We start from the raw sequence: 14,114 nt of genomic DNA on the forward strand, positions 1-14,114 counted from the left end.
CAAAACCTCATGATTTCTACCGTTGTGGAATCGAAAAGTTACCCCTGCATTGGCAGGTTGTTGTAAATAGTGAAGGAGATTATGTTATTGATGACTAAAGTCTCTTGTTATGTGTATCTGTTGTGTTTATTAAACGTATGAGAAACATCACAAACTAATGCATCAACCTAACATGTTATTGTGTGGTTTTAAAAATTTCTGTAGCTAAGTCGAGAGAATATTTTTGACTTCTCGCACCTTCTGCACTTATGCATTGTTGTAGGGAGCAGTTTAAAAGTGTGTGATATTTCCTATTTGTAGTGAGTAATTCTATATTAATGAATGGTGAGCAATAAACAACTTGAGTTGAAATCAAAATCTGGGCTTGATTATCTTTAGTGTGGTGCATCAGAGGAACTGCAGATTTTTGTGAAAAGCAAGTATAAATACAAAAACCATCCAATATGACAGTTTAACTCGGAATCTAGTGAAAAAGCGGTTTTCCATGCCAGCAGGAGATGTGGTCATTATTGTGGACACTTCAAATATCTACTGCTGTGATCGAGGCTTCTATGTTTAAATGTAGGCTCCGAGTGGCATTTTTCACTTTATAGTGAAGTGTTCATGGGTTGCTGGAATTGTCTCTCACAAGAGAACTTGGGCGTTATGACAATACTTTCTTTCAAAAAAATTTCAGCTTTGTCTAGTGGCAGAGTTACTATTCTTCAATGGATTGTATTTGAAAGGTTTAACATGGTTTCCTTTTACAATAATGGAAATAAATGAGATAGTGATGCCAATAAGTATAATGTGATAGTTAGGTATAAATAAGACAGAAATAAAGAACATACTTGGAATACAAGTCTTTAGAAAATAATACTAAAACTGTGAAACAATTACACCAAATTGAGCAAAAAATGACATAGATTTTGGCCAAAAAATAAAACCATTTTTTCTGGTTCCTATAAGTTAATATTGTGTGCCAGAATAGGACTCAAACCAGGATGCGTGCCTTTCATAGGCAGTATGCTACAAATCAAGCAGCTAGCAGCTAATTTTCTGAGAAAAGCAGAGCTGTTGGTGAAGAGTCCTAGTCCAGTACACAGTTTTAACTTTTTACTAGCTGTTTTGATTGACTGTTGTGATTGTTGGCTACTTGTAAACACCTAATTACTTAATGAAAAAAACTGCTTAGCTCCAAATGGCCTTTCATCCTATATTTTTCTGAGTAATAGTATTCCCCATACTCAAGAATTTTCTGGTTTATAATTTTCAGTTGTGTACTTGGAACTGTGTTGGCTGCATACTGAGAGCATTTATCCAGCTACATAAAGGAAGATTTCAATCATATTATAATGTTTCTGACTGCACCATAAGGTTCATTTATGAAAGGAATAAATTAAACTGTTGGTTGTGGGGAGAGCCATGTCATGGAGAACTAGCAGACAGTGAAGTTAGGGGTACTGCTGCTGTAATAGGTAATTTGTTTCTTAGTGCATGTGAGTTGATGACTCGTAGGCAAGAAAGGAACTTACTGTTCAGAGGTGCAGCATGAAGATGGCCTAGTTACTAAAGCCAACTCAGCCAGATATTTTTTGAAACAATGATATTTATTTAAGCATACCAAGTAGAAGGCATAACTTGAGGTCATTATTGTTCAAATATGTAAGAAAAGTTCATTGAAGTTCTGAAATTTATGAAATTACTGAAATCTACGTCTACATACATACTCCACGAACCACCATGTGCGGTGGGCGGAGCCTATCTTGTACCACTATCAGTCGTTTCCTTTCCTCTTCCATTCATATTTAGATTGCTATTTTGAAACAGCCAAAGGCTTTCAAAATGTATGAGGAGGTGCACAACTTGCTGCATGTTCCTAGTTTTCGGTTATGTCGGCACTCAAAGTGGAATTGAAACACGAGAGGTGTGGGAGACGGTGTAGCTGTGGAGAGAGCAAACTGTACCAAATTCTCTGCCTGACAAAAAAATTTAAAGCATCCACAAGAGGAGGAGAACATCCACGAGAGGAGGAGAATCCGAAATGAAATTTCACAGATTGAGAGGGAGTGTGATGTTATTGCAGGGATTACAGAATCGTGTCAAACTTACAAAGAACTTGACACTATGAGCTGATTTATCAGTATAACATAGCACCCCCTCCGTCCTGGATACATCCAAAGATTCATTTCAGAATGGTGTCATAAGGCTGTTGTATCCTCTCCTGAGGCCAGCTGGCCTACAACTGTTGTATTTGATCCTTGATATTCTGGACACTGGCACTGGGGCACAGTTGACATTCAAGGTCGTCCCTCATGTGTCCTATGGGGACATTTCTGGTGATCTTACTGGCCAGGGGAATACCTCAACATGACGCACAGTTCACAGAGGCAGGTGTCGTGTGTGGGCGAAATGGTCCATGTTATTGTAGCATGTTAGGTAATAGACATTCTGTTGTGCTGTCAAAAGTTCCCTCAGTCACTGCTAGCCGTGACCTGAGTCACACCATGATACAAGGAGTAACACCAAGGTGCCTCTCCAAAATGTTGGAAGAATGGGACATCTCCCCATGTTGCTGCAGTCATCCAGGGTAGTGCAGAACGCGATTCACCGCTGTACACAATGTGATGCTGTTCATCAACAGTCCGTGCTTCCTGGTGATGGCACCATTCCAAATGCAGCTGTTTGTGTTGGAAATGGTAGTCTAAGCATGTGACGGTAATTTCATAATCCGTCTACTGCCAGTCTTCAACCAAAGGTGCAGGACGACACAGTATGTTTGTAGAGACTCCATTACTTGTTCTCAGGTGGCAAGCAGAGTTTTGAAAGGGTTATGATGTGCTTGGTAAACAATATGCCTATCCTCCCTTGTGGTCAGACGTGGTCGACCAGAACCTTGAAAATGAGTATGCTTGCCGACACGTTACCACATGGTCAAACATTCGGCTACTGTTGCATCCGAATGCCCCACAAATCTCTATATTGCACATTTCAACCAGCTGGCTAAAAGGAGATCCACAGTGAGGATTCTGTAAAACTCTTGTCAGAAGCTGATTATGCTGCCTCCCACAAGTATGTGGCAGTGTGTGCCCTTCACAATGATCACACATCATGTAATACTATGGACATCCCTTGTATACCCTACCAGTCCTGGAAACAACACCAAACAGGAACAGCATGAACACACACTGGCAACCATTCTGCCTGTCAGAGAGAATGACAGCTATATTCATTTAGATATGATGATGTGTATGTGTGTGAATTTACGCTGATGTCTAACCATGTCTTTTGGGTGCTTCACATTTTCTGTCAGGTAGTGTATTTGCAGCAGCTGGTGCGGCATAGAAGGGATAAGTGCCATATTGGTCTTCTAGTCATGCCAACAAGAGAAGTCGGGCCTGTGTTTTTTGCTTGTTGTATAGCACGTTACAAATGTAATTACGAACTTCTATGTATTTTTTATTGTTATTGAAACTGAAATTTCCTTAAAGTTAACTTATACACATGCTGATTTATGACACCCCAGATCAGGTAATAAACAGATTGAGCACCTATTCCGACAGGCAACCCTGAGCGGTGAAAGCCTCCAGGTGGCGACAGCATTGCACACGTACTTTTTGCACCAGCGACTAGATGGCATTCCGTTTGGTGAAATAAACGGCAACCTTGTGCAAAGGCAAGGCTCCCGTAAGTGCTGGCTAGTGGCTGCAAAGTACAGCTAAAAAAGCATCGCTAGTGCCTGAAGTACCTTAACTGTAGAAGGAGCAGACAGACAAGTCCTAGAGTAAAAATTTCTGATTTCTTGTCAAATATGAAGAAAGGTTATATAAGTGGATTGGGAATTCAGGTGAATAAATAAACTAGTTACAAGTAAGAATTAATAAAGAGCCGTACACACTCAATTCTGTCTAAATTATGTTGAGCTTACATGTTGAACTATTGCAGCAATTGCACTACCTGCACAAGAACTATCTGGCATTTTAATCTGAAAGCATTGCTGTCATTTGAATTTATTTATTTATTTCACTATTGCAATTTTGGCTGTAGAGCCATTTTCAGGTACAAGGTGAGAACTGAAACCTGTAAAACATATGGGTAACTAAGTGCAAGGCATAATGTGATAACGGTTAAGGAGCAGTACTTGAGTTGTCACATTGCACTTGAAAATAGCTCTACAGGTGAAATTGTGATAGTGAAATAAATGAATAATAAAAACTTACTGTCAAATGGCAGCAATTATTTCATTTAAAAAGTATGTAATGGTTATGGGACCCAGCCAAGGAAAAATCATCATATGACATCATTTCCCTATTGTAAAGCCTGGTGTATACTGGAGTGAACTTGACTGAACTAGTGTACAGCCTCATTTACAGCCCAGCGAAGGGAAGTGAACACAAGTGAACAACCATTTACAATTTTCCAGTGTTCACTAGCAGTCGTTTGTACCTGTGGACAAGCGTCCACTCTATAGTAGATGGATGGGAGGAGAACATGAAAGAATGAGCATAGCGTGCTAACTATACTGATGCTGCAAATTCCCCACACCCATTCCCCCACTGGTAATAATCATCACACAAGTTTCACATGATAGCAGCACTAGTTATAGCTACAATGTAAATCTTTGATGTTGAGATAGATTTATTTTGCCTGGTGTTTTGATGAAGGAAGCTAAATGGAATAGGAAAATAGGTATGTACATTTCTGAATTCCTACATAATTGTGAAACACATCAAAATAGTACACTTAAAATTGAATTGCAGCTGTAACCTTCTTTAGCATCATTCCAAAACTTTATACATTTTTCAGTTGATGCCTTCCACTGACTCCTCATTATAGTTGAGGAGGAAATTTAAAAACAGAGCATTAATTACTCACAGTGAAAATAAATTAGTTTGCAACGGAAGACTACTTTTCGTGATCATAGTGTCAAAGCAGCTTTCTTTGAAGCGACATGAAAAGGCCAACAACCAACTGCAGACGAGTGAACAGCAGTGAATGAGTACCAGACATGAAGGAGTCTTTTCTAACGCTCACCCACCTTGCGTACCTTATATAATTCTGATTCACTGATACTTGTTTGTTCGAATTGAGCAATTTGTTAGTGTTCTCTGCCATTTTTTTTCTATTACTTTGTGTCTGTTCCAGTGAATGGAAGGGGATACGACAAAATGAGGACTTCATTACGCAAATGCTTGCAAACATTGAGATTATGCATTAGCTACTGGACTGTTTCCCACTAAGAAATAAGTAAGAACTAAAGGGAAAACATGTTATAAACAGAATTTGTTTCACTATGAAGTAAGTAATGTCACATACAAGAAGAGATTAGGAATCACTTGTTTCTTAACTTTTTCAGAAACATCAGATGTATGGTAGATAGCAAGTGAACTACTAAGCAGAACTTGACTTGAATGTAGTTTGCTAACACCTGCATACCTTTTACACATGACAGAATGCAATCAGCATTTACTATTAACCAGGCTTAAAATATTCTTGCAGTAGAGATAACATTTCCAGAACTGAAAGACTGAAATGTAATGTACGACAGTCTCTTGAAGAATGTGTATTGAATTATGTAGTGATCTGAGATTCAAAGTATTCAAATTACTACAACAAGGCTTGAAAATAAAGAACTCTTAGAAAATTCGTGATAAAGATTTCTTTTCATGAAGCTAACACTGCTTGAGCTTTTAAAGTTATTAATGAAATATAAATTATATTTTGATTTTTCTGGTAGACAGTTATCATTACAGGCTGTGTCAGACTGCTGGATATGAACCCAGAAAAGTTGCACAACAGACACCTGTGTGGTGCTCATTTTGAAGAGAAAGCATTCATGAACAGCAGGAAAGCAACAGCTTACACACATAGGAGTGTCTCTAAAATTTACATCTGATACTGGTTCTTCAGCAGTATGTGAGGGATCTAGTGATCAGCTTAATCTGCCATCACATGAATTGAAAGTGAGTACACCAAGAACAACATATAGTGAAGTTAGTCACCTTCTGGCAGAAACCAACATAATGCTACAAATATGAAGCATTTCCAGACAAAAACAAAACAAACAAACAAAAAAAATGCATTTGGGACAAATTAAAAGAAAACTCTGTATGGTGCATGATGATGATGATGATGATGATGATGATGATGATAGTCCAAGTAAGCAAAAACTGAAACAGAAAATTTGTAATGTGAACAGCTCTTAAAAAAATTACAGCACAAAAGCATACAGACCAATGTAGTCTCTTGACTGACAGATACCCCGCCAACAGTTGAACAGGGTTGTAATGTGTAATAGGCAGACATCTATCCAGATCATCACACAGGAATTCCAAACTGCATCAGAATCCACTGCAAGTACTATGACAGTTTGGCGGGAGGTGAGGAAACTTGGATTTCATGGTCGAGCAGCTGCTTATAAGCCACACATCACACAGGTATATGCCAAACGGCGCCTTGCTTGGTGTAAGGAGCGTAAACGTTGGACGATTGAACAGTGGAAAAACGTTGTGTGGAGTGACGAATCACGGTACACATTGTGGCGATCCAATGGCAGTGTTTGGGTATGGCGAATGCCCGGTCAACGTCATCTGCCAGCGTGTGTAGTGCCAACAGTAAAGTTCAGAGGCGGTAGTGTTATGGTGTGGTCGTGTTTTTCATGGAGGGGGCATGCACCCGTTGTTATTTTGCATGGCACTATCACAGCACAGGCCTACATTGTTGTTTTAAGCACCTTCTTGCTTCCCACTGTTGAAGAACAATTTGGGGATTGCAGTTGCATCTCTCAACATGATGGAGCAGCTGTTCCTAATGCACGGCCTGTGGCGGAGTGGTTACACGACAATAACATCCTTGTAATGGACTGACCTGCACAGAGTCCTAACCTGAATCCTATGGAAAACCTTCGGGATGTTTTGGAACGTCGACTTCGTGCCAGGCCTCACTGATCAACATTGATACCTCTCCTCAGTGCAGCACTCTTTGAAGAATGGGCTGCCATTCCCCAAGAAACCTTCCAGCACCTGATTGAATGTATGCCTGCGAGAGTGGCAGCTGTCATCAAGGCTAAGGTTGGGCCAACACCATATTGAATTCCACCATTACCAATGGAGGGTGCCACGGACTTGTAAGTCATTTTCAGCCAGGTGTCCGGATACTTTTGATCACATAGTGTACCTATTACTCGGAAAAGCAGACTGAATACACGGCCGGAGTGGTAGCATTGTTGTGTTTATGCTCAAGATATGAGAGGAGGCGGTGACAGCATACACTCATTCTCCTTACAGGTGGTGCACTGCCACCTGTGACACTATCCATCATAATTCTCATGCCTCATGTTTTTGTATAGATCTACTGTAGTTTGCCTTTTTTATTGAACTGTATCATCTCTTGTATACATAATAAATTGTTCATTCTGGCACATTTTAAAAAAAATCTTTCACGAAGAGAACAGTTCCTCTAACAACAGGACGTTGTTCAGGGATTGAGATCTGAGAACAGACTGAATTGTGATGTAACTTTAGGAGCCAGCTGTCTCTCACTAAAGCTATTCACACTGATGTGTCTTCATACAGGAGAGACCATCCTCCAAAATTGGACAAGATAAGTTCTTGTACAATCCATTAAAACGGACACCCTATTAGCAGTGGTTAGATATTTCAGTTTGTATAATATCATACTGGCCTCCCCCCTCCAAGAAATTAACTATGTGTGCAACAATATAAGAAAAAGACCATTCATTGACTTCATTAGATTCTGGTTTTTTGCTGCAAAATTGAGATAGGGAAACCAATATTGTGGTATGTTGATGACATATGTTTTCCCCTTCATTTTATTAGAAATTGTCCATACAGTGTTCAAGGTGCAAGAAAAATTTCTGTTACCAGTGTTCATATGGTAAGTATCACTCTAAATGTTGTAAATCATAACATAATAAATAAATTCATATACACATGTTGTATATTAATTAAATCAATATTTATCTCTTTGTTATCTATTTTGTAACCAGCCTAATTAAGGTGAAAGCAAAGCCAGTAAAGTTAATGTTATTAGCAGCAGGCTTGTAACAACATGCCCTGCTTTAAATGGATGGTGCTGTACGTAGTCAGTTGACCAAGCCAGCTCTCAGTAGAGCCGCAGTCTTTCTTTTGGCCACAGTCCACTTCTTCTTTAGTGATAAGATATTCTTTGTGAGTAAAAATTTGGAGGAGTTTAACCTTTTATGTGACATACTACTGTGTAAATTGACAAATATCTTGTTGCATGTGGATGCCATTCATGATCAAAGAATTTGGATATTAATTTATTCTATGTCTAATATCAAATAGAAAAAATAATGCATAATCTTGTTGCTGTATTTGCAGCGTCAGTTGTGAACAGTTGATTTGAATGTAGAAATATACACGGGTAAAAATATTTATAAAACTGGCACTCTTTCAATGCAATGTCTATTCAGAAGATATCGAGCTGTGGTCACTATGAAAGTCTGTAAATGTTATTCAACTGGCAAACACACAAAATGGGCACAGTGCACGAATGTTCAGACTCGAGTAGACCTGTTGCCGGAGCTTCAAAGAAGGAACACTTGCATCTCATCATCAGTGGCACAATTGTCTGTGTCAGCATCCTCGTGCCACGGGGGTGGCTGTAGGAAATGCGGTGGTGTAACTCATGGCAAACATATTAGTAAGTGCGGCTGACCCGATAAGGGCTGATACCGCAACTTCCGTGACATGTCATTAAGTTTCTGTATCTTTGTTGTGTGCCACATAGACCAATTGTTTAAGTTGTCCCTAGAGAAAAGTTCTATAAGAAGTGCTGAGAAAATATGTGACCTTACCAGTCACCTGCAGTTCTACCCCACACATCAATCTTTAACGATGTTGATGTCTAACCTGTACTGTAGCATGAGGATTGCAATTGGTCCATATGTGTTGGTTTGGAAATTTGTTTACTCCCTGGCTGAAGGCCCTGCATATGTTAGAGGCCACACGGATACGTGAGATGCTCCTGAAGTATTCTCCGTGCTGAACTGGGAGATGTAGCATATACTAGCACCATTTTTCTTGCACTGATACTTGACTCTTCTTCAACAGCCCATAGAACTTCCCAGTCAGTTGTATGAGCAACGCACGGTATTCCTCGGTCCATAATCTGTGGTGCTACAGGTCCTGTCTCGGCAATGCAACAGTACACAACACAAAAGGCAGTTAACTCACTATCTGTATTACAAGTGCACAATGGACACATTGAAGACAGACAAATGTAAAGAAGTTTCCGTGGAAGGTGATGAAAGTCAACTCTCGTTAGTAACTCTGACATGCAGGATTTTTTTATATGGATTTATATGAAATTTTTTTCTCATTTTGATGTAAGGAGCTTGTCCCCAAAGATCATGAAAGTATGTTTGAAACACCCTGTTCTTTGTTTCAGTGATGCATCAAAGCGAGTTCTGATTTTCAATGCAACTGGTGATAGAGATGCAGTGCAACTGTTGGCACCATTAACAGAGTGCAACTTTGATTTGTGTGTATTCTGCCCCAATCTTGTCTGCAAAACAGTAGATTCATCATCAGGTTAGTTGCTGAGGTGCATAAATGTGTTAAATCATGGAAGTTTCTAAGTCACTGTTCTAGTATTGTAAAAATATTGGTCATTGTGTACACTGAAGATTTTACAGCACATTCTCACTTCTGTGCATTTGCCCAATAACATAACATGTCTGACGGAGTGTGAAGCAAGTGTTAAAATCATTTCTACTGGACAACACTTTCTATTTCATTGACTTTTAAACTAGTATCCAGTTAAAATAGAGCAGTTGCCCGACAAGAACTACAAATAATGTGTTCATTGATGTTAATACTAATCATGTGTATGTATCCTGTAAACTGACTTGTTCAATATCATTTTGATAAAAGAATCGTTCAAATGATCTATGACACATTTAACTAAGTAACATTTTAGAACTGCAGGTAGCCTCTGTAATGTACGAGGTCTGTTCAAAAAATTCTGGCACATTCGTAATTTCGTATCAGTGGTGTGTTGGAGCAGAATGCGATTGGCATACCTGCACACACCTGTATTTAATGTGTAACTGTCGGAAGTTTCATTGTTGTATGTCTGTTAGTTATTGTTCAGTGCTGTATTGAGTGAATGTTGTGTTACACAGTTTGCGAATTTCGAGATGGCAGAGTTAGAGCAGCAACACATCTGCATTAAATTTTGCACGAAACTCAAGAAAACCTTTACAGACACACCAAATGACACAGTAAGCATATGGTGAGGAGTGCTTAAGCTGTACTCGGTGTTACAAATGGTTCACATGGTTTGGAAATGGCCGAACTAAAGTTAAAGATGACCCTCATTCAGGACGCCCTTTGACGTCTACCGACGACATTCATATCAGGAACATCAACAAAATTGTGTTGGCCAATCAAAGAATGACTGTCCGAGAGATTGCGGAAGAATGTAACATTTCAGTTGGATCATTCATGAAATCCTGACACAGTATCATGGAATGCATTGCGTTACTGCCAAGTTCGTCCCATGGCTCGTGAGTCATGCATGATTATTGCACAAAACATGAAATCGCTGTGCTGCCTCATCCTCCGTACTCTCCAGCCCTGGCCCCGGCAGACTTTTTTTATTTCCAAAGTTGGAAAACCCTGTTGAAAGGATGAAGATTTGCAGCAACAAATGAGATAAAGCAAGAGGCATACCGATACTGCTTCCAAAAGTGGAAACAGCATTGGGAGCAGAGTATCAATTGTCAAAGAGAGTATTTCAAAGGAGACATGCACAGAAAGTAAAAGATAAGCATAGAAAAATTTTGCAGGTAAAGTTCCAGAATTTTTCGAACAGATCTCGTATGCTTGTAACAGTCCTAGAAAACACATGATTTTTATCATCATCGCACTGTGCATATGTTGTTACCTTACATGATTATGCTGGCATATCCATGTTTTATCTCGTTACTTTGTGCTTGTATTCAGATTTGAAGGTGGTCACTGCTGACTGAAATTCACACTTAGGCGTTTATTTCATATCATTGATTGTAAATGGAGAAATTTCTTTAGGTCTTCCATTGTTTCACTGAATTGTGTGCTGGGATGGTTTCTTTGAAAAAAAGTACGGCCAATTTCCTTACTTATTCCTGTCCTCTCTGAACTTGTGCTCCACCTCTAAGTGACAAAAAATTAAACCCCCAATTCCCTTTCTTCCTTCTTCCTTCCTTCATGTTAAAAACTGCAGCAGTTGACACCATCTCATTCTTTTGTGTTAAACTAATCTTTCATAAAATGACATTCCTGGCTCACTTCAGGCACAGGAAATTAACTTTTCCTCAAGTAAAAACTAACAGAAAACCCTCCATGTAGCACTTTCTGTATAGTGGCTGTCTTAAAATAATCTTTTGGGCTGTGGGGTGAGTAAAGATTCTGTCTTTGGGTTGTATGTATGCCAGAATGAATGGCAAAGTAGTTTTTGGTCCATCGAAGGTGCTACCTACAATGACTCAGTAAAGAGAGCTCACTGCCTACAGTGAGGATAATTGCTTATGCACTACCTCCATACCACTCTTCTCGCTTGAGATATTTGCTTCCTCTATGTCTTAAGTTAAAGAGTGCAAACTTTACTTACTGTTTCTAAATCACTTGATTGTTGGACTGTCAGTAGTCTGAAGACTTTCGGCTAAGCAGTATTTTGCGTCCTGTCCAACCACTGCCACCCTTTTGGCATTAATGTTATGCTGTCAATTTGTGGTCCATTGTGGGCAAAGTAGGCATTTTCATGAGCTACTTAAGCATTTGTGTCTCAGTTTGTATTGTTGCAGATACATGTTACGAAGGTTGAAACATGTGTTATGGGAATAGGAATATGTTTCACGGTTTCATAACATCACTTCGTGGATTAATGCTTGCATTTAGAAAAAAGTAGATCGTTGTTTATATAGTAATTTGTTACATCAGGACAATCTAAGTATTACAGTATTTGTATCATCGGTTTCTGCTGTATATTCCCATCTTCAGGAGTGATAATTAATCCACAAACAGCTTTGCCATATTGTGTACACTCAAGTTATATGCATTCTGAACCTCAAGAAATGACACAAAATAGGTCAATGAATTATACATCATATCTATTCGTACCATTTAACAGCACAATGTATAATTTATTGACATCTTTTATGTCATTTCACGATGTTCAGAATGCATGTAACTTGAGTTTTTGTACGTAATGATGAAGTTGTTTGTGGGTTAACTATCACAATTGGAGATGGCAACAAATTTTCAAATCTGGTAAGGTGGATATTGTAGCAATTAGATGATTTTGATGTGATAAATACTATTCTAACAGCAATAGCAGTATTTCTTGACTCAACCACAATCAAACCCGTCCTATTTTTACCCTTCAGAAAGTTTCATTTTACTGCTCAGTGCATAAATGTCCCCATTTGGGATGTAATTGCATTTTCAGTGAACTGTACCTTATGCATCAGCTTCTGACTGTCATTTCCTTGTTTTAGACCAAGCTAATTTGATGACTACACTGGCACAGCAACTGGAGCGCTGCGATCACAACTGCGAGGCGTGGCTCTCACTGTGCACGACAGGTGTGTGCCGGCTGGACTGCATGCAGGACGCGCTGTCCCATGTGAGGACTCTGGGTCCGTGCCACGTGCTGGTCACGGGATCCCTGCACCTGGTAGGGGCTGCACTCAGCCTACTGGACCCAGAGGAGCAGCTGCTGCAGTCCCGACAGTGATGTAGCGGCATCTGAGGAAGTAGGAGGCTGTATGTGTATACTCAGAACAGGATAAAGCTTTGTACAATGCAATGGATCGTGAAGGCATATCTTGATACGGTTATTTTCAAGAACTCGTAGTATGGAATACTGCAAGTTATGCTTCTGACAGAAATGTTGTCTCTAATAGGCACATGTTGATAACATTTGCCTTGCTGCTGAAAATAAAAACATTCCATTTGTGTTGTGTTTAAGTAGATGAGGGCTCGTGATAAAGGTTTCAGTGAAATGAGAAGACATTGTAAATACTTCTAAAAGTGAAAGTTAATTTGATTTGTGAGTTTGCAGTTTCAGTGTTTGTACCCTCATTCTTTATGTACTTCATGTTCTTGTGTTTAAACTATTCAAAATGAGGTAACCTTAAGTTCCAGCATATAAACTATTTTATCTTGTTACATGTTCTTGGAGAGGTGAAAAGTGTGCCAAAAAAGGAATTCAGGTAAAAAGTTTAATGTACAACACATTATTTCTGGACAGAAGAAGTGTTTACAGAAATGTGTTAATGAGTATGAAGTCCACTGACAGAAAAAATGTGCTTCAGTTTTTGTGATATTATACTTGTTTTCCAAGTGAAATGGGAAGGTGCAGGCACAAAATATTTTGAGGGTAACTTTTTCCTCACAATACTTTATTATGGTGGTGATTATAATTTACATTCATCCTCCACCGTTATTATGTAGCCACTCTGTACCATTCTCATTCAGATTTTAAGCTTACATCCTGAATTCATTATTTACATTAAAATAAGGATCTTCTCAGACATTTGATATGCATTACATAACTTTTCTGCAAAATATTTTCGGGAATCTTTCCAGAAAGCTGAATCTAACTCAGTATTGAGAAATTTGGGTTGCCTTTCATCTTCATTATTTCACATACTGTAACTACATTATGTGCATTGTCCCCATTTTATCAGCAGTTAAAATAATGCTCATTGTTACAAAAATCCAAATTCTGTGCAAGTCATCGTAGATTTTTCTGCTGTTTTTCTTTTTCAAAATATTTTTCCATGTCCTGTAAATACACTAAAAAGCAATATAAGAGCTCTTATTTCATTGTCCAGTATGTCACTTATATTATTAATACTAAATGACGGCCCTCTGATGCCTGACTTATTTTTGGCTCCAGGTTAAGAGTTTAGAATACTATTTTGGGATTATTGTTAGGCTGTCTTACAGACTTGTATACCCTCAAGTTAAAACACTGAAAGGAGTCAGTATGCATTCCAGAACAAATACAATAATTTGTTCATGTTGTGTAGCCATTTTCTCTTTTAACAGCATTTGTTAAAGACTTTCATGATCCATAAAACTATCATTTCTCCAGTAAACATT

At 38.8% G+C, this 14,114-nt stretch overlaps 1 protein-coding gene across 1 annotated transcript in view; it reads left to right on the forward strand.

Moving 5' to 3' along the window:
* The window catches only part of LOC124607010 (folylpolyglutamate synthase, mitochondrial-like), a 140,529-nt gene extending 127,551 nt beyond the window's left edge, over positions 1-12,978 (forward strand). Inside the window, exons 8-9 of the mRNA XM_047139164.1 lie at positions 9,412-9,554; positions 12,503-12,978. Of these exons, the coding sequence (XP_046995120.1) occupies positions 9,412-9,554; positions 12,503-12,741 (382 nt within the window). The 3' untranslated portion in view covers positions 12,742-12,978. The remainder of the gene's footprint in view (positions 1-9,411; positions 9,555-12,502) is intronic.
* Positions 12,979-14,114: the final 1,136 nt, after the last annotated feature.

The sequence above is a fragment of the Schistocerca americana genome, chromosome 3 (assembly GCF_021461395.2).
Source record: "Schistocerca americana isolate TAMUIC-IGC-003095 chromosome 3, iqSchAmer2.1, whole genome shotgun sequence".
NCBI lineage: Eukaryota > Metazoa > Arthropoda > Insecta > Orthoptera > Acrididae > Schistocerca > Schistocerca americana.